The sequence below is a fragment of the Sminthopsis crassicaudata genome, chromosome 2 (assembly GCF_048593235.1).
Source record: "Sminthopsis crassicaudata isolate SCR6 chromosome 2, ASM4859323v1, whole genome shotgun sequence".
NCBI lineage: Eukaryota > Metazoa > Chordata > Mammalia > Dasyuromorphia > Dasyuridae > Sminthopsis > Sminthopsis crassicaudata.
Genome location: NC_133618.1, coordinates 552,997,982 through 553,022,154, shown reverse-complemented (window position 1 = coordinate 553,022,154; position 24,173 = coordinate 552,997,982). Strand labels below are relative to the sequence as shown.

Here is a 24,173-nt window from a genome sequence, read left to right as displayed (position 1 = left end):
GTATCTTTCCTAGTGTCTAGCATAGGACTCTACATCCAGTGTGAGTCTAATAAATGTTGATTGAATGAATAAACAAATTGACGTTTCCCCCTGAAGTGTGGCATAATGTTTCCTTTGTCAATTGATTTGGTTGCCTTTTTATAGCCATAATACTATAATATTTATGGTACTGACTTTTAATTTAACAGATTTCAACAAATTCAATTCAGTAAGCAACTATAATACAAAATATAATTGACAAATTCAATCAAAATTGAATTTATTGGGTTTTATAGTATTGAGCAACAAAATTTTATATTTCCCAAAATTATAATGCTGAGATTGGATAAATGCAACATCACCATAAAGCATTCTCATAATTACAGTTTTTAAATAGATAGATAGATATAGATATAATTATGGACATGGAAGAAAATAATGTAAAGTATAAAATAAAAACTTTTTAACAATCTAATAACATTGTTTTAGTTGACTTACTGGATAAAACTATCCATTTATATATCTTCCAATTTGGGCATTCCATGTTGATTATATTCAGAAATCACAGATTTGGTATGTAGAAACTTTCTTTTTCCTTTTTTTTTCCCCACTGATCTAAATGAGATTCTCTCTTATTCTGTGCTGATTTTTTTTATTGCCTTCTTGGCTGTTTAATTCTATATGAACTCTTTGTGGTTTTAGTGTAGGACCTTGAAATGCTCTTTTATGAATAATTGAGGCAACCTAAATGTTAAACTTGCACTTTTCTAGGCAAGTTCATGGCTTCATAGTTCCAATATCCTAGGCATCTCTACTCTCTGTCCCTGAAAAGATGGAAAAACTTCTATAAATATGTTGCCATTTCTAATACCTAGGCTGCTTTTCCTGTTACTTATTAGTTCTTATTGAGAACCCTGACTTAGAATATATGACTATTATATAGTTACATAACTATTAACTATTATTAAAATTACTATCTTGTCTATAGTGCCTAGGTAATTGCAAAACCCTCTAGTTTTTCTATATGCTATTAAAGATTCAGAGATAATTGGTTTCAGATCTGGATCAGTTAGGGCCTTCCAAAAGTTTGGTTATTCTCTGAAACTTTTCATTTCTAATGTTTATCATGGTTCTTTTCCAGTGTCCAGCCGAACCTCAAGAATTCTTTGTTAGCTTTTAATCAACTTCATATCTATGCTATGCTGGTTCAGACTCTCATGCATGACTAATTGGAGAAGCAATGTAGCCCAGGGTTTAGAGACTAACTTCAAGTCAGAAAGACTGAGATTTGTGACCCTGGACAAGTCAATAATCTTTTAATGCCTCTGGTAATTCTCTGACCATAGTTGTAGAGAAGGTACTAAGCTATGTGGATAGGAGAAATTTCTTCACTAGAAGATCTCTTCCTCAGTGAAATTGCAGGACAGCGTCATGAATAATAATTCTGGAAACTTTTCTTCTTGTACTGGTTTAATAGCTCACTTTCTTGTGTCTGTCTGCATGTATACATATATGTACATTGACGTGTAAATATACAGCTTTCTTATCTCAGGCTTTTCTCTTTTCAAATCTTGTCTCATATGTCCTATTTATGTTTTTATTTCTCTTTTCCCCTCTATTTCTCCTATTCCTTCCTTATCTCTTAGCATATCATTTTTTAAAATGGACTAATCTTTCATATTTAAATATATAATCCATAGTGCCCAAATTAAATGTTCTTTTTAAAAAAATTTCTTTTCATTTTGTTAAATGTTTCCCAATAACATACAATAAAAAATTTTAACAATCATTTAAAAAAAATTTTAAGTTCTAAATTCTCTCCCTCCCTCCTGCTTCTCTTCCCTTCCTGAAAATTCAAGCAATTTGACTTCTCTTATAGTTGTGAGGTCATGCAAAATATATTTTCCTATTAGCCATGTTGAGAAAAAAAAACACAAACAGTTTAAAATTTTTTAAAAAAAGTTTTAAAAGCTGACTTTCATTCTGCAATCAGAGTTTATTAGTTCTCCCTCTGGAGGAAGATAGCATTTTTCATCATGGGTCTTTTGGAATTTTCTTTAGGCATAGTTCCAAATAGTTTACCAGAATGGTTGGGCTAGTTCACAATTTTAACATTAATATATTAGTATACCCATTTTTCCACATTCCCTACAGCATATTGTTGTTTTCCTTTTCTATCATGTTAGTTGATCTGATGGGTATGAGGTAATAACTCAGATCTGTTTTAATTTGCCTTTCTCTAATCCTTATATTTAGTCCCTTTTCTATCTTCTTAATGCTTCCATTCATCTTTTCTAATCAGTCTGTGGAATAAGTCCTAGGAGAAGGTCCTTTTCTTTCTATTCTTATACTTTCTTCTGTCTGTAAGGGCCATACAGCTTTCATGACTTTTCTTGAGTTGGGAATTGAGGAAGAAGAAGGAAGGAAACAAGCATTTATTAAGCACCTTCTATATTCCAGACACTGTGCTAAGTGCTTGACAAATATCTCATTTGATCCATACAACAATCCTGGAAGGTTGTGGCCAGTATATTACCACTATTTTATAGTTGAGGAAACTGAGGCAGACTGACTCCCAGTCAGTCCCAGAATCATACAATTAGTAAATGCCTGAGGCCAGATTTGAACTTTGGTCTTCCTAACTCTAGACTGAGCTCTCTGTCCATTGTACTATGGTTTCCTGCCGAGTGGAAATTCCAGGAAGAAAACACTAGATTTATATCTTATCTTTGTCATCTCTGCTTTTCAGGGTCTCCATAGCCTCCTCAATAAATGACCACTCTTGGTTGAGCAAATTCATTGTCTTATCCCTGTTAAGGGGTACAAGGGAAATTTGGGGAGAGTGGGGGGACAGAAAAGCTACCACAGTTGAAGCCTATCAAGCTGTATAGGCTAGTTTTGAGATGAGCAATGGCAGGGTGATTAGGATAAATGAGACCTTTATATAGCTTAGCCCTCTGCTCTTATTTGAGAAGGCTTTACATTGTATGAAGACATTTTTTTTTTTCCTTCTTGATGCAATTTTTAATTACTGAATATTTGGAACATGTCATATTTTTTTTAAAGTTATAGAATGATAGAATTATTCTGAGAGCTACTTTCTCTGCCATCTTGTTTGTCAGATCAGTATTCTGTTTTTATAGGACTTTAAAAATTTCTTATTAGCCATGATGTATACTGATGTTTGATTAAAAAAAGAGCCAAGACTTAGGTTCTTACTAAGTGCTAATGAGATAATGAGATATTAGGTTCTTACTAAGAACTAAGGTTCTATTTTGTTGGTTTTTGGAACTGGGGCCATGATTAAGAGGGACGGCCGGGGGCATTCGTATTGTGCCGCTAGAGGTGAAATTCTTGGACGGACGCAACTTGGACCAAGGAGTTCAGGGGCTCGCACGAAAGCCACCCGTGGTGCAATGAAGGAGAAGGCCGGCTTCTGCCAACCAAGGTGGGATTCCGAGGCCTCGGTCCTTCTTCCCGTCCTGCTGAGGGTGCACCACCAGCCAGTCTCGCTGGACCCGCCGGGGAGGTTGGGCATGAGTGTACGTGTTAGGACCCGAAAGATGGTGAACTATGCCTGGGCAGGGCGAAGCCAGAGGAAACTCTGGTGGAGGTCCGTAGTGGTCCTGATGTGCAAATCGGTCGTCTGACCTGGGTATAGGGGCAAAAGACTAATCGAACCATCTAGTAGCTGGTTCCCTCCAGAGCTGCTCTCTTTATCCTCCCAGAGAATGGGTGTGGGATAATGCAAGGGCTTCTGGGAAGAATTTTTGTCAAGTACCGATTTAGCACTTAGTAAGAACCTAATATTTCATTATCTCATTAGCATTTAGTAAGAACCTAACACCAAATAACAACTCTGTTTCTCTGAAACATTTGAAATGTTTCTTCAGTGTATAATTCTCATAATTCAAAAGCCTTAAAGATGCATTCAAATGAATAATCATACTAATGGCTTACTATACTTAAAATGTACTTTTTATTTAATTTATTTTATAATCTTTGTCTTAACTCAGTCAATACATATTTATTATTATTTTGGATCATTACTGTGATCCAAACTCTAACTTTAAAAGGTTATAAATCTTCACTTTAACTTTAAAAATTATAGTACCAACTCTTTAGAAACATATACTCTAATAGTTGAAACAAAATATAAATTACTAAGACATAAAATAAATATTCAGAGCAGATGAAAGTAATCTGAAAGAGGAAGGCATTAAAAACTATATGGGGAGAAAGATTTTTTTGTAGAAGTGGGAATTGAGTTGACTCTTAAAAGACTTTAGGGAAATTAAGAGATAGAAATGATGGAACAGAGGCTTGGAATATAACCAGTATAAAACTGCAGAGATGAGAGACAGATTGTTTTGTGCTATGAGCTATAAGTGGACCAGTTTAGCTAGAATGTAAAATGTATGAAGGAAAATGATTTATAAGAAGGTTAGAAAAGTAAGATGAAGCCAGGTTACTATATGAACACAATCATAAAGCACTCTTCAATAAAAGAAAAACATCTAAATAATTAGAGAAGTAGGCTGAGCAAATATAGTAAAAATGATAACACTAACTATTAATTTACTTATTCAGTGCCATATCAAACTACCAAAGAATTATCTTTTTACAATTAGAAAAATGATAAAATTTATTTGGAGAAATAAAAGATCAAAAGTATGTAGGGAATTAATGTGCCAAATCTCAAGCTGTAATACAAAACTGTAATTGTCCAAAGTTTTTTGTGTTAAGAAAAACAGAAATTAATCAGTGAAATAAATATAAAGAAACAAATAAACACGATAATCTAATGTGTGATAAACATAAAACTCCCAGCTTTAAGGGCAAAAATTCACTGTTAGGCAAAATTATTTGGAAACTGAAAAGTAGTCAAGTAGAAACTAGAAGACCAAGATCTCACACCTATACCAAGATAAATTCAAAAAAGTACATGATAAAGGGTGATATCATAAGCTAATTATTGGAATATAGAAGAAATTACCTGTAAGATTTATAGATTGGAGAAGAGTTTATCAGTAATAAAAGAAATAGGGAAATTCATGGGAGGCAAAATGGAGAATTCTGGTTATGCAAAATTTAAAAATTTTTGTACAAATAAAACCAGTGCATCTAAAATGAAAAGAAATACTGGAAATGGGGGAGGGGGATTGTCATTTTATTTAACAAAGATCTCATTTCTAAAATGTACATGGGACTGAGCCAAATTTACAAAAATTAAACCAGTTCCCAATTTATAAATGATCCAAGTTTATGAAATGGGCAGTTTTCAGAAGAAAAAATTAAAACTAACAGTAGCCATATTTAGAAATGCTCTGAAATCATTAATGATTAGAGAAATTCAATTAAAAATAATTGAATTTCCACCTCACACACTTTTAGATTTGTTAAGATGATAAACAAAAAGGAAACATGACAAATGCTGGAGGAAATCTTAGAAAATAATGAAAAATGAGTATCAGCAGATTTGTGAACTAGTTCAATCATTCTGGAAGGCAATCTGTAGCTATATCTAAAATGCTATTAAAAACTGAGCATACCCTTTGACTCAACTGATACTATTCCCAGGTCTGCACATAAAAAGTTCAAAAAGAGAGGAAAATGACCCATATGAATGAAAATATTTATAACATCTTTTTTTGTGGTAGCAAAGAATTGAAATCTGTGGAGATATCTATCAACTGGGGAATAGCTGAACAAGTTATGGTATATGAATGTGATAGAATACTATAGTGTTGTAAGAAATGATGAATGGGATGGTTTCAGAATTGGGAAGAACTGGTGCATAGTGAAGTAAGTAAACTTACTTCAGGAGAACAATTACACAGTAATAATAATATTGTAAATATAATAAATTCTGAAAGACTAGAAATTCTGATCAATACAATGATTAATCATAGTTTCAAAGGACTTATGGTGAAATGTATTATCCACCTCCAAATAGAAAGCTTGATGGACTAAGTGTAGATTGTAAATACATTTTTTTCTCTTTCTTATTTTTTTGCTTTTTTTTTTAAAAAACATGGATAATGCATAACTATTTATATTTATAACTTTAGCTTTTCTTGCCTTCTCAATGAGTGAGAGGAGGAAGAGGGAAGGAAAGAATTTAGAACTAAAATACAGATAGAAAATTTGAATTTAGAATTGGAAAAAAAAAGTCAAGTTATGAAAATCTTTAAATACCAAATAGGACTTTATATTTGATCCTAGAAGTGATGAGAGTCACTTAGATGTCCTATAGTAGATGTGGCCAGAACAATCCTTTAGAAGATAGACTGGAGTGATAAAAGATTTAAGAGAGATCATCCAGACAACTACTGTAGTAGTTGAGGTGAGAGATGATAATAGCTTAAGCAAGAGTTGTGTGACTGGAGAGAAGATGGCTATAAGACGTGTTGTATCCAGAAATTCTTAAGAACTTAAAATTTTCACATTTTGAAAACACCAAAGTTGCCAATTTGGATTTAAGTGATGTTTGTAAAAAGGAGAAGGGAGATAATGTTATGTTTATAACATGCTAAGTTTAAGATGCCTATAAGACATCCAGCAGTTAGAGATTCATAGCTGTAGGGCAGGGGAAAGATAATAGGTTAGATATATAAAAAAGAATCCTGTGCATAAAATGGTCATTGAAACTGTGGGAGATAATAAAGATTCCCTAAATGTGATAGTATAGAGTAAAAAGGGAAATTGGTCCAGAATAGATAAAGCCTTGGTGGTTATCCATGATTAGATAGTGTAAATGAAGAAGGAGCCAGTAAAGGAGCATGAGAAGTCATCAGAATTAGAAAGGACCCCAAAACCAAAGGTTTTCATTGGGAAATTTCAGTTGAATGATAAGGTAAGAAACTACCTTACAGAATATTTAGAAATCAGTGAAAGAAAATGAAGGGGAGGCATCAACTGTACATTGTAGATGATTTTCTTAAGTTTAGCAATGAATGTGAGGAAAGGTATGGAAGATATTTGGTGGAAATTTTTTAATCAAGTAAAGATTTGTTGAGATTGGGAGTGGTATTATCTGTAAACATCACGGAATGATGCATTAGATAAGGAGAAATTAAATAAGGAGATAAGCATTAGACCAAGAGCAGATGAGAGAAGGTAGGGATTATAGTGGAGCATTTTGCTTAAGAGTCAGAAAGGGATGAGCTAAGAGAGGATGAAATAGTAAAGAAGATGTAGAAATGAGGAAAAGGGGAAAAGAGGGAGCTCTCAAAATAAGTCCCCAATTTTTTTCAGTAAAGCATGAGGCTGTGGAGAAGAGGTAGTACTGTAAGATGCTTGAAGAAATCATGGAGAAGAGGAAGTGCTGTAAGATGTTTGAAGAGAGAGAAGGGTTGAAACAGCCATTGTGGACGGGATAGCAAAACTGTTAGAAAGGAATAGAATATTTGCCCAGCTGTTATCAGAGCCCAGATGAGATCATATAACATAAATCTGCACTTTTCAGAACTTCCTCCAGCTCTGTTTGCTGGGATACAAATAGGAGAAAAGTTGGAAAATTGTTGGAAGTAATCTAGGATAGCAATGGTCAAGATGTGATGGTCAGTAAAAAAAAAAAAAAGGAATCAAGGATGGAGGAAAATACAGAGTTGAGTTGGTTAATCAAGGTATTGAGACAGGGATAGAAAAATAGCTTAGTCAAGTGTTGGGATGAATGCCTAGGAAAGAACTGAGAGTTAAGTCATGGTATATGAATGTTGTGGAATACCATTGTTCTATAAGAAACAATCAGCAGGATGATTTTAGAGAGACTGAACTGATGCTAAGTGAAATGAGCAAAAGCAGGAAAGCATTATACACAACAAAATGATATGATGATCAATTCTGATGGATGTGACTTTCCAACAGTGAGATGATTGAGGCAAGTTCCAATGATCTTGTGATGAAGAGAGCCATCTACACCCAGAGAGAGGACTGTGGGAACTGAGTATGGATCACAACACAGCATTTTCACTCTTTGTTATTGTTTGCTTGCATTTTGGTTTTGGTTTTTTTTTTTTTTTCATTTTTCCCTTTTTGATCTGATTTTTCTTGTGCAGCAAGATTATTGCATAAATATGTATACATATATTGGACTTAACATATTTTAACATTTTAAAAAAAGAACTGAGAAGTAGAGGGAATGGATGTCATTATTAGGATAAAGAGCAAGATTAGAGGGTTGTAAGGCATAGGAAAAGTTAGAATGATTTAAAAAATGAACAAATGAAGGAATTATAAATGAAGGCAGTTCATAAATAGAGAAATTAAATACTTGTGGATAATGGAATGGTGAAGATTGTAGCCATCTGTTTATGTAGCTAAAGTAGAACAGAGAAAATATGGATTTTTTTGATATGATGGACCTCATGTAAACAAAACAGACATAAAAATAGCCAACTATTTTCTCAACTGTATAAAACCATTCTTTTGCTCCTCATTTTTCATTTAGATTTCATTTAGTTCTTTGTCCCAAATAATGTCTAAGTTTATTGAAAAGAGGCAGAAAATTCTGCTGGATATTATAAAAGATCGAAAATGTTGCACACACACCAAAAAAGTTGATGCTAGAGATATATCTTTATTTTGGAACTAGAAACTTGGCAGACCGATATGATTTTTATTAATTAACTAGACAATAGTTTCTTAAAAAAATTTTTTTTAATGGTTAGATGTGAAGGCATTATTTGAGGGGAAAATAGATGTAAATGGAAAGAGGTAGCATCACATAGTAAATATGATGTCGAATTTACAGGTAAGACCTGCTCTCAGATTTTGCCACTGACACTCAACTATTTGCCCCTGCATCATTCATTCAGTTTAGACTTCAGTTTTAAGTAGCACTCTAGGATTTAACACAAATTTCCGTCTGTATTTATGCTTATTAGTCCCCTTATGGGCACTTTTCTCCTTTATCCTCAAAGGAAATCAAGATTCTTTTAGCATTTGTGAAAGTGAAGATGAAATTACAATAATACAATTAGACTGAAAATAAGTATTTTTCTAGTATTTACTGGGAAAATGAAAATTATTTGTTTAAAAAGCGAGTAGAAACAAAACCATATAAATGAGAACCACATAGTTAACCAAATCAGTTTATATTTTTAAATTAATTCTGTACATGTTCTCTTATGTTAATCTATTCCATAAATATCAATTATTAAATAGCCTTGTATGAAAGACTCTGTGATGTTCAAATGATAGTAATTGTGTTTATTTACCACCAGAGTGTGCTAAAGATACTTAGCTGTAAAGTTGTTCCTCTCCTTAGAGCTGACGACTCATCAACATATTTAAAACTTAGAAAATAAAAATTTAGTTTCTTGTTTATTAAAGCTTATTTCATAGACATAAAATTACATTCTAGAGGGGTTTGCTATTTCTGAGGTTACTATTAGTTAGAAACAAATTTTACTTTTGCCATTTATTGTCCACATCTTGCAACTACTTAGACATACTAGACATCCTTTCATTATATATTCTGTGCTTACGTTATGATTTCATTATGTACAGGTATGTCCTTGAAAATTCATATAAATCTAGTTTTTGTAAACTGATCATTTTTTATGACTAGGGAAACTAAACCATTTGATGGATTCTAATATAAAATGAAGCATCATCACTTGCTTCTCCCCAATTTATTTATTCTGTAGGCTCCTCATTTTTGTAAAAGATCTTTGGTATGTTAAAGTATGCCAGTATGCCAATATACCAACACTAAGTTGCTATGATAGCAAACAATTGTAGTGCTGGTGAATAATATTTAATGTGATCAGCAGTAGACACAACTTACTAGGAAATTTGGGTTTCTGACAGTACCATAGTTTAAATGGAATGTGAAAATGGATTCAATGGTGATTCCAAGTTTTGTTGTAATTAGTGATAATCTGATAAGAGTTATATAATAAAACCTGATCTCTATTTAATAAATTTCTAGGTCAACATTAAGCCAATTGATGATTTAGCAAAATAATAAAGAAAACCAGTTATAATTGTGTTTTCTTTTTTTACCCAGGTACCTTCATTCAAATAATATAGTTGTTGTACCTGAAGGTAAGTTCCTTTGCAGTTTTGCAATGCATACAATCTAGTACTGATTTTGCTTCCTAAAATGGGGATTTTTTTTTTGTTTTGTTTTCAGAAGCTTATTGCAGAACCCCTAAAGGAGTTTACTACAGCTTTCTTACTACGTTCTTATGTGGACTAAATTTATCACCTTTCTATTAAAATTACACCTAAGTGCTGTGATTTTCCTATCTAATTTCAGAAGAAGAAAAAAACTAAATAAATCCTTTTATTAGTAGATCTTTATCCTAAGTCCCAACCTTTCCCTGTGTTGATTATTACTTAATACTTTTGTTTGGTTATATTCATCATTTTTAACCTTAAATCTTCCTCATTTGTTTTAGATTTTATATAATTTATTCCAAATTAGGTCCCAAATGCAAATAAATGACCTTTTGTATTTTCTTGTATCTGAATTTTCTCATTTTTAATTTTTGTTCCTTCTCTTCAGATTATATTTTGAGTTTGTGAGTGTACACTTCTATAATGTTTTGTTAAACCTATGGTTTTACTACCTTACAATCAACTTAGACATGGATATTAATTTTAAAGTATTTTAATAGAACACTCTTATTAATGTCTGAATATGGTTAAAATCTTTTTTTTTTTTTTTTATTGGTTTTGTGTCATTTAAGCTATTGGTTCCCTTGTAAAGCTCCAGTGTCTGGATCTGAGTGACAATGCTTTGGAAATTGTTTGCCCAGAGATTGGTCGTCTAAGGTCCTTACGTCATCTTCGATTAGCTAATAACCAACTAAAATTCTTACCTCCAGGTGAGTCACAATCTAAGACTTGTCAATGATAACATTATAGTTTGAGATCCTTAAAAATCCATTTTTGCATATGTGCTTACATATATACACAATTATCTTTTTATTTGAAGATAAAACTTCTAAAGGGGATTACTAAGGAATATGGTTAACATGACTAATAGCACTTTCTTTCCTGAAAATATGTACAAGTGTTTAATATGGAACTACAAGCCGTATTTGTGCTTTGCAAAAATTATTTATCATGACTTTAATGATATAGAAAAGGATGGCATTTTCTTCCAGTTATCTTATTGAGAAATTGATGTTAAAAATAATACCAGATATTGTGTATATATATATATATATCTCCCAAACCCACATATAATTTTTTGCAAATATATGTATGTATATATGTAGTTGCTTAATAAACCTTAATTGTATTGATCTGTTTGCTCATGTTGACCTAATCAAATTTATATCAAGAGCTTGTGGCAAAAATTAAAATAAAAATCTGGAGTTAATAACAATATTTACTAAGCATTTAAGTTGTGATGCATCTGTATAAAGCCCTAAAATCCAAAATTATATATAGAAATATTTCTTTATGATGTTTTTAAACATCTTCAAAAGGTGATACAAATGCATAACTATAAAAGTTGTCCAGACATTTTAAGAAAATGATTGGCCTTGACCTTTAGGTCATGCAAATCTTGTTATAAAAATGACAATCATTTTAATAAAAAAAATTTTAAAGAAATTATTTCAAAATTCTCACTTTGATAGCTTGTTTTTAAAAATCAATACAATAAATAAAAGTCTAATACAAAATAGGAATTTGGAATGGAATTTAATAACTAAATTTTATCATAGCTGCTATCTAGGAATTCAGTAAAGTGAATTTATTTTTAAAGATTATGGGAAAAATCTCTATTTAAATCTTTGGGGGAGACGTTCATAACAATTTAGTATGAAATTTATCCAAGATAGCAATATTTATATAATCAGAGTACCAATAATAATAATACTATTTTTAGAGGTTTAAGGGTTCACCTCTAAGATCTCTCTTGTTTTGTACTGTCTACCCCCATTTTTGCTTGTTTCCAAAAAGGGACATGCAAAATAGAATATATTATCTGATATTTCTATGACAAACCATGTTTTTAGAACTTTTATTCCAATATGTTAAATTATTTCAACTATGCTTTTTCTATCAAATGCTGTTTTAGAATGTTATATTAAAAAGTACACTGTATATTGTGAATGTTTTTTTCTTTTGATTTATTTAACCACAATGTTGGAATTTGAACCCTAACTTCATAAAGAATTTACGTTTACTTAGAATTTTAAGTATATTTTGACACTAATATATTAAAAATAAGGTAACTAGTTTTGTGATTAAGTCCTTTTAACACATTTTCAGCATGCTAGTTTTTTTCTCTTATTGAACAATCCTGCTCAACCCTGCAAATAAAACATGTTGTTTTAAATTATGCTTAGGTTCTCATCTACTCTTCATCCTACCAACTCTTTCTTAGTGTTTTCATTAGCTGCTATAGGCTCAATTTTCATTTCTGTGCAGATGACTCCAAATTCCATGCTTAATGTTTTTAGACCAGACTTTTTTTTTTTTTTTTTTTTTTTTTTTTTGCCAAGACCTAGAGAATATTTTTATCTCTATGTACCACTGGTATCTCAAACTCAATATATCCAAAACAAAACAGCTTCTTAAACCTATCCTTTCTCCAAACTAACCTATTTCTGTTGAGGTTTCCAAAATCTTTCAGTCTTCCAGATTCACAAACCTGAAGGTCATCCTTTTTCTTTAATTCTCAGATCCAATCAATTGACAAATTTTATCAATTCTACTTGCTTGATATATTACATATTCATTCTGTTCTTGCCACTCATATGACCACGACTTTTATTCAAGCTTTTATTACCCTTTATATAGATGTATTGTCTTCAAATTTTTTTATTTCTCACCTATTTTTATTTCTCAGTAAAATTTTTTGAACATGCTTTTATATGTATAAGTTCACTTTTAAATGATATATGCATAGCATTATATTAATACTCACATACTTTATAAAATGTAGGTAAGAAAATAGACGTTTTAAAAGAATGAGATAAGATTAAAATAATATTTGATCCTAAAGTCAGTCAGATAGCACCAGTGCTTATTGAGTTGAGTAGTGACTTGGTCAGACTTGTCTTTTAGGAAAATCATTTTTGCATCTCTGTGGAGAATCATTTGAAAAACAATTTTCAAACCAAATATGAGGCTATTGTAATAGTTCAGAAAGAAGGTCATTATTAATGTGATGGCACTATAAATTTAAAGAAAAGGCAGCAAAGATGTGTAATGTGAGGTAGGAAACAAAATTTGTCAACTGATTATGTGTGTATGTGTATATGTGTGTGTGTGTGTATGATTATGTATATGTGTGTGTGTGTGGATAGATAGATAGATAGATAGATAGATAGATAGATAGATAGATAGATAGATGTATATATGTGTATGGGGGAGTGTGGAAGCTGGGAGTGGGTATGTGTAGTATTAGGAAGAGTGAGAAGTCATGGATGATACTGAGATTTTGAACCTTGGTGACTGGAGGAATGGTAGTACACTTAATAGTAATAGCATAGCTTGGAAGAAAGGCAGATTTTGTGGGGATGGTAATGTAATGAGATCTGTGATCTTGTATAACCCATATCTTTTCTTATACTACTAATACAGTCTCATCCAAAATGAAAATACACCTCCCAAAAATAATTTAATCATAGTCATTGCCCCAAAGTCACATAGAACTGAGAATCTAGGATTTTAAGAGCTTTCTCAGAGAGAGAGCTATCCCAGAAAGGATAAAAGTAGCAGCATTTGTGTTGGAAAGAAGCCTTACAATTGGCTACTATGGCAAATATGGGTTGTAGATCATCATTCTACTTTGTTGATTAATTAATCATAAGTCCCTTGGTGTCTGGCCATTGCTTCCCAGGTCATAGATACTATTCACGCACTACTTTCTAGTAAACCTGGCTTACTAGTTCATTTCCAAAATAAACATTCTATTTCCTATCTCCATACCTTACATAAATAGTCACCTTTCTACTTCTCTTCTCTCCCCTACTAGTTTAGAATGTAATTTTATTTTATCTTCATGTCTTAGAATCTCTAGATTTTATAAAGGTTATTACTTTCTACAAGAAATCTTTCCTGACCTCTCCAGTTATTTATACTTTATCCCTGCCAAAATGATCTTGTGTTTACTTAGCTCCATAAATGTTATAAACCCTTGATAGAATGTAATCATCTTAAAGATAAGACATGTTTGGGGATTTTTTTTTTTTTTTTTGGTATCTCCCATACCTAGCACTCTGTTTTGTACATAGTAGGCTCTTAATAATTCTTGTTCAATTGAATTGAATAATATAGTTAAGATTAATATGTATATTGAGATAATAGAATTGTAATCAGCTTTTTGAAAACTTAAACACAATAGAAAAAAATTAATAGACAATATACTATATTCAACTTTTTTATATTTAAGAATTTGAAAGAAGAGAAATAGAAGAAGTGGGTATTAGCAGTTCTTTATGAGGGCATAAATAATTAAGCTTAGAGAATATTAAGTTTCTTCATCAATGTCTGGCTTTTATTTTGCATTTTGAGTCACTTTAAAAATTCACAGGTTATTAATAATGATGTTTTAGGATATGAAAGGATCTAAACATATAACATGTCTAGTTAGTGACTGAGTAATAAAATCATAGAACTTCTGAGACCTTTTAGTCCAACCTTCTTTGCAAGAAGGAAATAGAGATCCAAGGAGATGCTTCTTTGTTCTCTTATTATTCTGTTTACTTAAATACATTTCCTCTCTCTTATGCCTCTTCTTTGTATCTTTTGTTATGACCTGAGACTCAAAAAACTTAGTTTCCAGTCTTTACTGTGTTACTTCTTAGCTATGTGATTGAGTCACTTAACTTTTCAAGACTCAGTTTTCTCACCAGCAAAATAGGGATAGTAATCTTTGTATTATATATCTCACAAGTTTTTAAATAGAATAAGCTCAATGTAAATCTTAAAATACTATAGAAATATAAGGTCACAGTTTTGTGACTTTATTGCTTCATTTCAACAAACATTGTTGTTGAGTCAGAGTCATTTCAGTTGTGTCCAATTCCTCATGACCCCATTTGGGATTTTCTTGGCAAAGTTCCTGGAATGATTTGTCATTTCTTTCAATGGCTCATTTTACAGATGAGACTTAATCTTAATCCAGGGTTAAGTCACTTGCCCAGGGTCCCACACCTAGTAAATATCTGAATCCAGATTTCAACTCAAAAATTAATCCTCCTGACTCAGGCCTGACATTCTATCCACTGGACCACCTCACTACCCTTTCAGCAAATGTTAAGGGAGCATTCCTGCCCAAGATACTGCTAACTAGGAGTACAAAAAAAACACCAAGGCATTAAGTAGCAGAGCTTGGTATTAAGTTCCAGGTTTCCTGATTTTAATTCCATAATTTTTCATACTAAAAATTTGTGGCTTTCTATCACACTGTGATTTCAGTGAGCAGTGAACATTGGTAAATACCCTTAAAATACTTTATGGTGTTCTCCATTATTATTAGAGATATGTAGAAAGCATCCCAATAGTAGGCTCAGGTGTTTGTAGAGAGTGAATCAGATAATTGAGAATCTTAAGATCATATCTTTTGTGAATCAGTCAGAAACCAAAGAACTGTAAATGTTTAGCCTAAAAAGTGAGGACTTAGGGGGAACATGATGATTATCTTCACTCAATAAAGAAGAGAATATGAGGGGAAAATATTAAAATTACTGAAAATCTCAGGAGAAAGAAATCTTATTGAAAAAGCAATTTATAATTTGTGTGGCAGAAATAATTGACAAATTTTTAAAAAGAAAACAAATCCATGTTGACAAATTTAAACACAGCAACAAAAGAGAAAAATGGGTTGGGAATATAAATTCATGAAAGTAGAGGACAGTCTAAAAGAAGAAAAGCAAAAAGCAGTGATGTTAAAAGAAAATCCTGATCTCTGTGAAAGCAGAACATAATTATCTCAGAAATAGGATGCATAGAGACAACTTTAGGCCTCTCTAAAATAGTATTATAATTAAATTTTATAATTTCAGTGAGAAACAACAAATTCTGAAAGCATCCAGCTATAAAAGAAAAGAAGATCAAATAACAGAAGTCTGTTTTTCATTCACAAGAAAATGCAGGAAAAAAAATGGAATAATGCACTGAAAAGCAAAAAGAGTTCAAGACATAGTCTCTGATGACATACCCTGCAAATCTTTGCCTAATATTCAGTGGGAAAAAAGACTTACTTTTAATTTTTAAAAAGAGATATTTGAAATATTCCTACAAAGAAACCCAAATTGACTGATTACTTTGCAAATTATCTAAATGATAGAAATACAAAAAAGTAGAAAATCCAAGGAAGGCATAAATAACGGAATAAATTAACCGGAAGGGAGAGGTGGGGAACTATCAATAAAAAGACTTCTGTAGACTTAAAAACAAAACTAGCAAAACAATAACAAAAATAATAGTCCCATTAAGAGATTTTTTTCTAAAAGTACTCAGAGATAAGGGTAAAAGGATAATTTAAATGAAAGAATTGAGGGTGAAGGAACAGGCCTGAAACACCATGGACTAAACTTCATAATTCTCTACCTTCAATATGAAGAATCCATGTTTTTGTCTGTTTGTAGGACTAAAATGCAGAATGAAAGAATACTTAAAAGAGGACAGAGAAGATACTAGATAAAAGATAATATTTAATAATAGTTTAATAGTGTTGATGGTAAACAAAGAAGGGAATATAATTTCTTTTTTTTTATAGCTGTTTATTTATAAAACATATGCATGGATGGTTTTTCAACATTGACCCTTGCAAAACCTTCTGTTCCAATTTTTCCCCTTCGTCCTCTCACCCCCTCTCCTAGATGGCAGGTAGTCCAATACATGTAAAATATGTTAAATACAATATATGTATACATATTTATACAGTTGTCTTGCTGCACAAGAAAAAATCTGATTTAGAAAGAAGGTAAAAATAACCTGAGAAGGAAAACAAAAAGACAAGCAAACAATAACAGAAGGAATGGAAATACTATGTTGTGGTCCATACTCATTTCCCATAGTTCCTTCACTGGGTGTAGCTGGTTCTCTTCATTACTGAACAATTGGAACTGATTTAGATTATCTCATTGTTGACGAGAGCCACTTCCATCAGATTTGATCTGATCATATAGTATTGTTGTTGAAGTGTATAATGATCTCCTGGTTCTGCTCATTTCACTTAGCATCAGTTCATCTAAGTCTCTCCAGGCATCTCTGAAATCATCCTGCTGGTCATTTCTTATAGAACAATAATATTCCATAACATTCATATGCCACAATTCAACCATTCTCCACTTGATGGGCATCCATTCAATTTCCAGTATCTAGCCACAACAAAAAAGGCTGCCACAACGTTTTTGCACATCTGGGTCCGTTTACCTTTTTAAAGATCTCTTTGGGATATAAGCCTAGTAGTAACACTACTGGATCAAAGGGTATGCACAGTTTGATAACTTTTTGAGCATAGTTCCAAATTGCTCTCCAGAATGGTCGGATTCATTCACAATTCCACCAACAATATATCAGGGTCCCAGTTTTCCCACGTCCCCTGCAACATTCATCCATTATCTTTTCCTGTCATTTTAGCCAATCTGACAGGTGTATAGTGGTATCTCATAATTGTCTTAATTTGTATTCCTCTGATCACTAATGATTTGGAGCATCTTTTCATATGGCTAGAAATAGTTTCAATTTCTTCATCTGAAAATTATCTGTTCATATCCTTTGACCACTTATCAATTGGAGAATGGCTTGATTTCTTATAAATTAGAGTTAGTTCTCTATATATTTTAGAAATAAGCCTTTATCAGAACCTTTGGCTGTAAAAATGTTTTCCTAGTTTATTGTTTCCCTTCTAATCTCGTCTGCATTAGTTTTGTTTGTACAAAACCTTTTTAACTTAATATAATCAAAATTTTCTATTTTGTGATCGATAATGATCTCTAGTTCTTCTTTGGTCACAAATTCCTTCTTTCTCCACAGGTATGAGAGGTAAACTATCCTGTGTTCTTCTAATTTATTTATAATCTCATTCTTTATGCCTAGACTTATCTTGGTGTACAGTGTTAAGTGTGGGTCAATGCCAAGTTTCTGCCATACTAATTTCCAATTTTCCCAGCAGTTTTTGTCAAACAGTGAGTTCTTATCCCAAAAGCGGGGTCTTTGGGTCTGTCAAGCACTAGATTTTTAACATTGTTGACTATTTTGTCCTTTGAACCTAACCTAGGGAATATAATTTCTATAGAAAGAGTATAAGGAGGTTAGGTGAAGTAATAAAGATAGGAATCAAAATGGAAAAAAGAAAAGACATTTTGATTCTGTTGTAGAAGGGGGTTCAACTGCAGAATGCTTCCATAGTGAAAGAGAGAAAGTTTGTGTAGGAAGAAGAAGGGCACTTTATAGTGAATATTTGGTTCTTAGAACATTATCTCTGAAAAAATGTTTTGCTTCCATAGGCAGCATTTGACTCAGAGGAAAGGGAATCAAAATTCTGGGAAAAAAAGGGAAACTATAAGAATAGGAAGTAATGGATGTAAAAGATTTCATGGCAAATGGGGGAAAATAGTCATGGGGAGGATAGAGTGTAGCAATAAATTTTATAATTAGGGAAACAGGAAAATGTCTATTATAGGATAATACTTCTTTATTTTCTATTTCTTGTAAGAATTTATTATTCTAGATAATTTTCAGATGAAGAAATTAACATTACATCTAGTCATATGAAAAGGTGCTCTAATTAGTGTTGATCAGAGAAATGCAAATTAAGACAACTCTGAGGTATTACTACATACCTCTTAGATTGGCTAAGAAAATAAGAAAAGAAAATGATAAATGTTGGAGATGTAGGAAAACTGGCACACATACATTGTTAGTGGAGTTGTGAACTGATCCAAATATTCTGGAGAGCAATATGGAACAATGCTCAAAGAGCTCTAAACTCTGCATACCCTTAAATGCAGCAGTGTAAAGTCCGGGCTAGCTTCCTGGAAGCCTCAGGAACAGCCAGAGTCAGGAAAAATTAAAGTCCTTGGTCTTCAGAGGGAGAAATGAAGGAGACAGACAAACTCCTGGAGTCCAAAGTCACTAACCTCTCTCCTCCTCTTCCTGTGGCTAAGTGAAGTCTGACTTGTTTCACCCCACCCTCTAATCCTAACTCTAAATACACCAAACACTGAATAAGCACCAAACAGTGAGAAGGGCCATTTTTCCAAACATATGCTAATAGAGTCAATTAGCCTTAAGGGCTCAGTTGTCTGATTCAATACATACATAGTATGTAGATTATGATTACTTGCTGAGTAAAATAAAATAGAAAATCAACATTTTCACACTATTTGTTGACAAAATATTTTCTTCCAGTTATTTCTTTTCCATTTCCCCCCATAAATACTCGTTTCATTGACAAACTTCTTTTAACTGTTTCATATCTTCCAGGAATTAAGTTTGTGGTCTAACAATGTTTTTCTCTCAGACTTTGCTTGTAGGTATTTGGGAATTATTCTTTTCTACGTTTGCGTCTTGAGCTTTTTTGCCATCATAATAGTTCTTTATGGTGATTTTTTAAACTCATTTTTCCAGCCTACTTTCTGAATTCAAACTTTGTGTTATGACTAGACTTTGCCAGATTTCCAGAAAGAAGGTGTGGGTTGATCTGCTTTCCTCAGATATTTGGCTATTGTTTTATTTCAGGATTACAGTTAAAGGCTTGGAACATGTAAGCTTTCAGTGCTGCCCAAATAGTCTAATTCACTACAAAGTCTGATTGGTGTCCTTGGTCTGAGCTGTACAACTTTTTTGCCTAGATTTTGATCTGAACATTAGTACACAGCTAAATAGTTTTGCTGAATTAGAGTGACAAAACTGTAGGCTTCCCTTTAGTTCTTCTTTACTCTAAGATCCTTGCCATGCTCATTCCTTTATAGGCTGTGCTAAATGCTGATGCTGAGATTCTGCTCTGTGCCTAGAATCTGAATCAACCTGCTGCTGCTACAGGTTTCTGAACTTGCTCTTTTCTTGGTGTACCCTCATTACTTCCCTTTCCAAGTTCAGGCCCCCTTCTCAATATACCCTGACTTTGTGACCCAGATCTGTGCATGGGTGACAGAGTTACTGGTTGGCACCTATTTCCATCACAATGTCCAAGATGCTTTGAAGGGGCCCTGGCTTCTATCTGCTCTGCATGCTGCAAGGTTCTATATACAACATAGTATATTTCTGGCCTAATCTTGTTCTTAGGATCTATAGACATGTGCGCTGTCTTCCTATGCTCACCTAACTTTCTTTCCCTATGACTTTTTCTAAATTTTCCTATAAGGATTTTCTCTGGGATATTGGAGATTTTTTTTTGTATGGGGGGAGGGAAGGATTCATTAGCCTTCTTTCTGCTTGCCACTTTGGCTTTACCTGCAAGGAACTTGCATTCCAGTAGAATCTCGGCACATAGATATGGGGTGACAAAAGATATTGTGAGCTGGAAAATTACATGGATTTTGAGTAGATTGAAATACTTTTTGCAGGAGGAGTGATAGAGTTAATTTAATTATTGTTTAATAACCGAAAAGATGGAGGGAAGTACTCTTGTCATAACATGTTAGATGGGAAGAAGATAATCAAGGAGAAGATGATCAAATGAGGGAGGAAGAAGATAAATTCCATTTTGGACATACTGAATTTAATGTGAGCAACATATTTAGGTAGAAATGTTTAGTAGGCTGTTTGGGATTATATTATTTCAGAGAAGAGAATGATGTTGAAAGCTCAGGTATAAATTGGGGAGAAAGAAGGATAACCTGGGAGTCTCCTTCTTCTCTTTCACTATAAAACCTTAAAATACGTAGATAAATGTTCATTTCTATTAAATAGAAGTCATTTTGCCTCTTGTGACCCTAAGTTAATAATATTTAGTAATTTGATTTTAGAAGGTGTTTTATTAAAATTCTGTTAATCACTTAAAGTGATACCAAATGTGTTTGGAAAAAAAACAAACAAACAAACAAAAAAAAACAACCTATCCATTTGACAATACACATAAAGACACAAGTGAACACAATATGTACCAAAAGAAAAAAGAGAACTTGTGTTTCTTAAATGAAAAATCAGTACATCAATTAATCAATTAGTAAGTATTTATTGTTTACTAGGTGAAAGTCATTGTAATAAATGCTGGGGTTACAAAAAAAAGGCAAATTTTTAATTTTAACTTTAATGAGCTGCTTCTAATTGGGGAGACAACATGTAAAAGAAAATTGTTTATTCAAGATATATGCAGTGTAAATAGTAGATAATCTTAAAGAATGTACTCATCGGGAGATACTATAAAAATCTGCTGAAGATGGGATTTGAGCTGAATTTTAAAGGAAGCCAGGGAAGATAAGAAGGGATAGACAGGAGAGAGAACCTTCCAGACACAGTATAAAAAATGGGGTGTTATGTTGGAGGAACATCAAGAAAATCAATATATCTGGATACATACATATATACATACATACATACATATCTATATATACATATAGATACAGATATGACAGTAAAGTCTAAGAAAACTGAAAAGGTAAAAAGGGTTCAGATTGTGAAGAAATTTAAATCCCCAACAAAAGATTTTATTTTTGAATCTGAAGTTTATTGAGTAGGAGAATGCCATGGTCCTACCTATGCATTTTTTCTAATGCCTTTTATTTTTCAAAATACATGCAGAGATAAGTTTTCAATATTCTTCCTTGCAAAACCTTGTGTTCCATATTTTCCCTCCCTCCCCCTCCCCCTTTCCCTAGACAGTAAGTAATCCAATATAGATTAAACATGTGCAATTCTTCTAAACCTATTTCCATATTTATCATGCTACACCAAAAAAAAAAAAAGTATATCAAAAAGGAAAAAAAAATGAGAGAGGAAAAAACAAGCAAGCAAACAACAAAAGCAACAGCAACCAAAAAGGTTAAAAAATGTTGTGATCCACATTCAGTTCCCATAATCCTCTCTCTGGATGTAAATGACTCTCACCATCACAAGTCTATGGAATTGGTCCAAATCATCTCATAGTTGAAAAGAGCCATATCCATCACAGTTGATCATCAAATAATCTTGTTGCTGGGTACAATGTTCTTTTGGTCCTATTTATTTCACTTAGCATCAATTTATGTAAGTCTCTCTGAAGTCATCCTGCTGATAGTCTCTTTATAGAACAATAACATAATATAATATTCATATAACATAACTTATTCAGCCATTCTCAAGCTGATGGGTGTCCATTCAGTTTCCAGTTCCTTGCCATTACAAAAAGGGTTGCTGCAACATTTTTTGGCACATGTGGGTCTTTTTCCGTTTTTTTATGATCACTTTTGGATACAGACCCACTTGAATCATGCTGGATCAAAGGATATGCAATGTTTGATTGCTCTTTGGACATAATTTCAATTGCTCTCCAGAATGGTTGGATCAGTTCACAACTATACCAATAATTTATTAGTTTTTACTAATCTTCTCATATGTCCTCCAGCATTCATCATCATCTTTTCCTGTCAGCCAATCTGGGAGGTCACACCTATACTTTTGAAAAATCACTTTGGCAGCTGAGTGGAGAATATATTTCAGCTGGGAGAGATAACAGCAAGAACTACCAAAAGACTAATGTAGTAGTTTGGAAGTGAGATCATAGGGGTATGCACCACATAGGGGTATGTACTGTGTAGGGGTATTGGCTAGGTGAATGCAGAGAATTGGAGACATTTTGCAAGAGACATTATGAAGATAGAAACTTGACAACAAATTGAATATGCAGAGTAAAAACGAGTGAGCAATCAGTGATAAAATAAAGGCAGTGAATCATGGGTGATTAAGAGAATTCTGGTGCCCTTAAAAGAAATGGAGAAGTTAAGAAGAGGGGAAAGTTTATTGGAAAAGATATAAGAATTCTCTTTTGTGCATGCTTAATATGAGACTATACAGTATATCCAGTGTGAAATGTCTAAAAGACAGTGAGTGATATGAGACTATAGCTTAGCAGAGAGAATAGTATTGCATTGGTAAATTTGGGAATCCTATGCTTAGGGATGACAGTTGAACTCATGTGAATGATGAAATCAATAAGAAATAATATAAAGAAAAAAGTAGAAAGAGCCTAGGAAAGAGATTATTAGTTGTGATCTGAATGAAGATCTAGCTGAGGTAACTGAATAGGAGTGATCAGACAATAAGAAGAATAAGGAATATCACTAGGTAAATACTCATTTGTCTCAGAATGAAATACACAGATGTTGCTGTATTGTGAATTTTTGAATTACAAGAAGACCCTTTTTGATGATTTATAGGCCATATTGTACACCATTTATAATGGAAAGTATTTTGTTCCTTCCTCTACACCCTCCCCTCGATGACAGGCAATCCCATACATTTTACATGTGTTACAGTATAACATAGATATAATATATGTGTGTAAATCCAATTTTCTTGTTGCAAGTTAAGTATTGGATTCCGAAGGTATAAGTAACCTGGGTAGATAGACAGTAGTGCTAATATTTTACATTCACTTCCCAGATTATGCTTTTTTTCCCTTGACCCCCCTGAACCTCTTCCCCCATATTTAATTTATAGACCCCACTTGTGATACGTAGCCCTCCCTTTTTAGTATCCCTCCCCCCTCCTTCCAAGTCCCTTCCCTTTTCTTGTACCCTTCCCTTATTCCCCTTTTCCTTTTTCATTTTCCTCTCCCCCCTTTTAATCAGGTGAGTCTCTGAAAAACAAATATGTCAATTATTTACTCTTTGAGCCTACTCTGATGAGAGTAAGATTCACACAATGTTTCTCCCCCTCTCTAAATTCCCTCAGATGTGATAGATTTTCTATGCCTCTTCCTGGGATGTAGTTTCCCTTTATCACTCCTTCCCCTTTTTCTGATACTACTCCCTTCCCTTTACTACTCCCCTTTTTTTATATCAGTAAAATCAAATTATCCATGCAGACTTTCTGTATATCCACAACAGAGATACAGTTCTCAAGAGTTCTTTTTACCTTTTTCTGTTTCTCTTCAGTCTTGTGGATGTAGATCAAATTTTTTGTTTAAGTCTGGTTTTTTTCTTAGAAACAAATGGAATTCCTCTGTTTCATTAAATGACCATCTTCTTCCATGGAAGAAAATGCTAAACTTAGCTGGGTAGTTTATTCTTGGTTGCAATCCTTGATCTTTTGCCTTTCGGAATATCAGGTTCCAGGCCCTTCGATCT

The 24,173-nt window shown here is 32.8% G+C and overlaps 1 protein-coding gene across 4 annotated transcripts in view; it reads left to right on the top strand.

The window, feature by feature from the left end:
* Nucleotides 1–24,173, top strand: part of LRRC28 (leucine rich repeat containing 28) — a 158,717-nt gene that overhangs the window by 26,435 nt on the left and 108,109 nt on the right. For 3 of the 4 annotated variants that reach the window (XM_074295039.1, XM_074295040.1, XM_074295041.1), the window contains 2 exons: nt 9,995–10,032; nt 10,680–10,817. In XM_074295039.1, the coding sequence (XP_074151140.1) occupies nt 9,995–10,032; nt 10,680–10,817 (176 nt within the window). Of the gene's footprint in view, nt 1–7,950; nt 8,034–9,994; nt 10,033–10,607; nt 10,818–24,173 lie in introns of those variants that run through there. The other variant, XM_074295042.1, reaches the window with a different exon arrangement.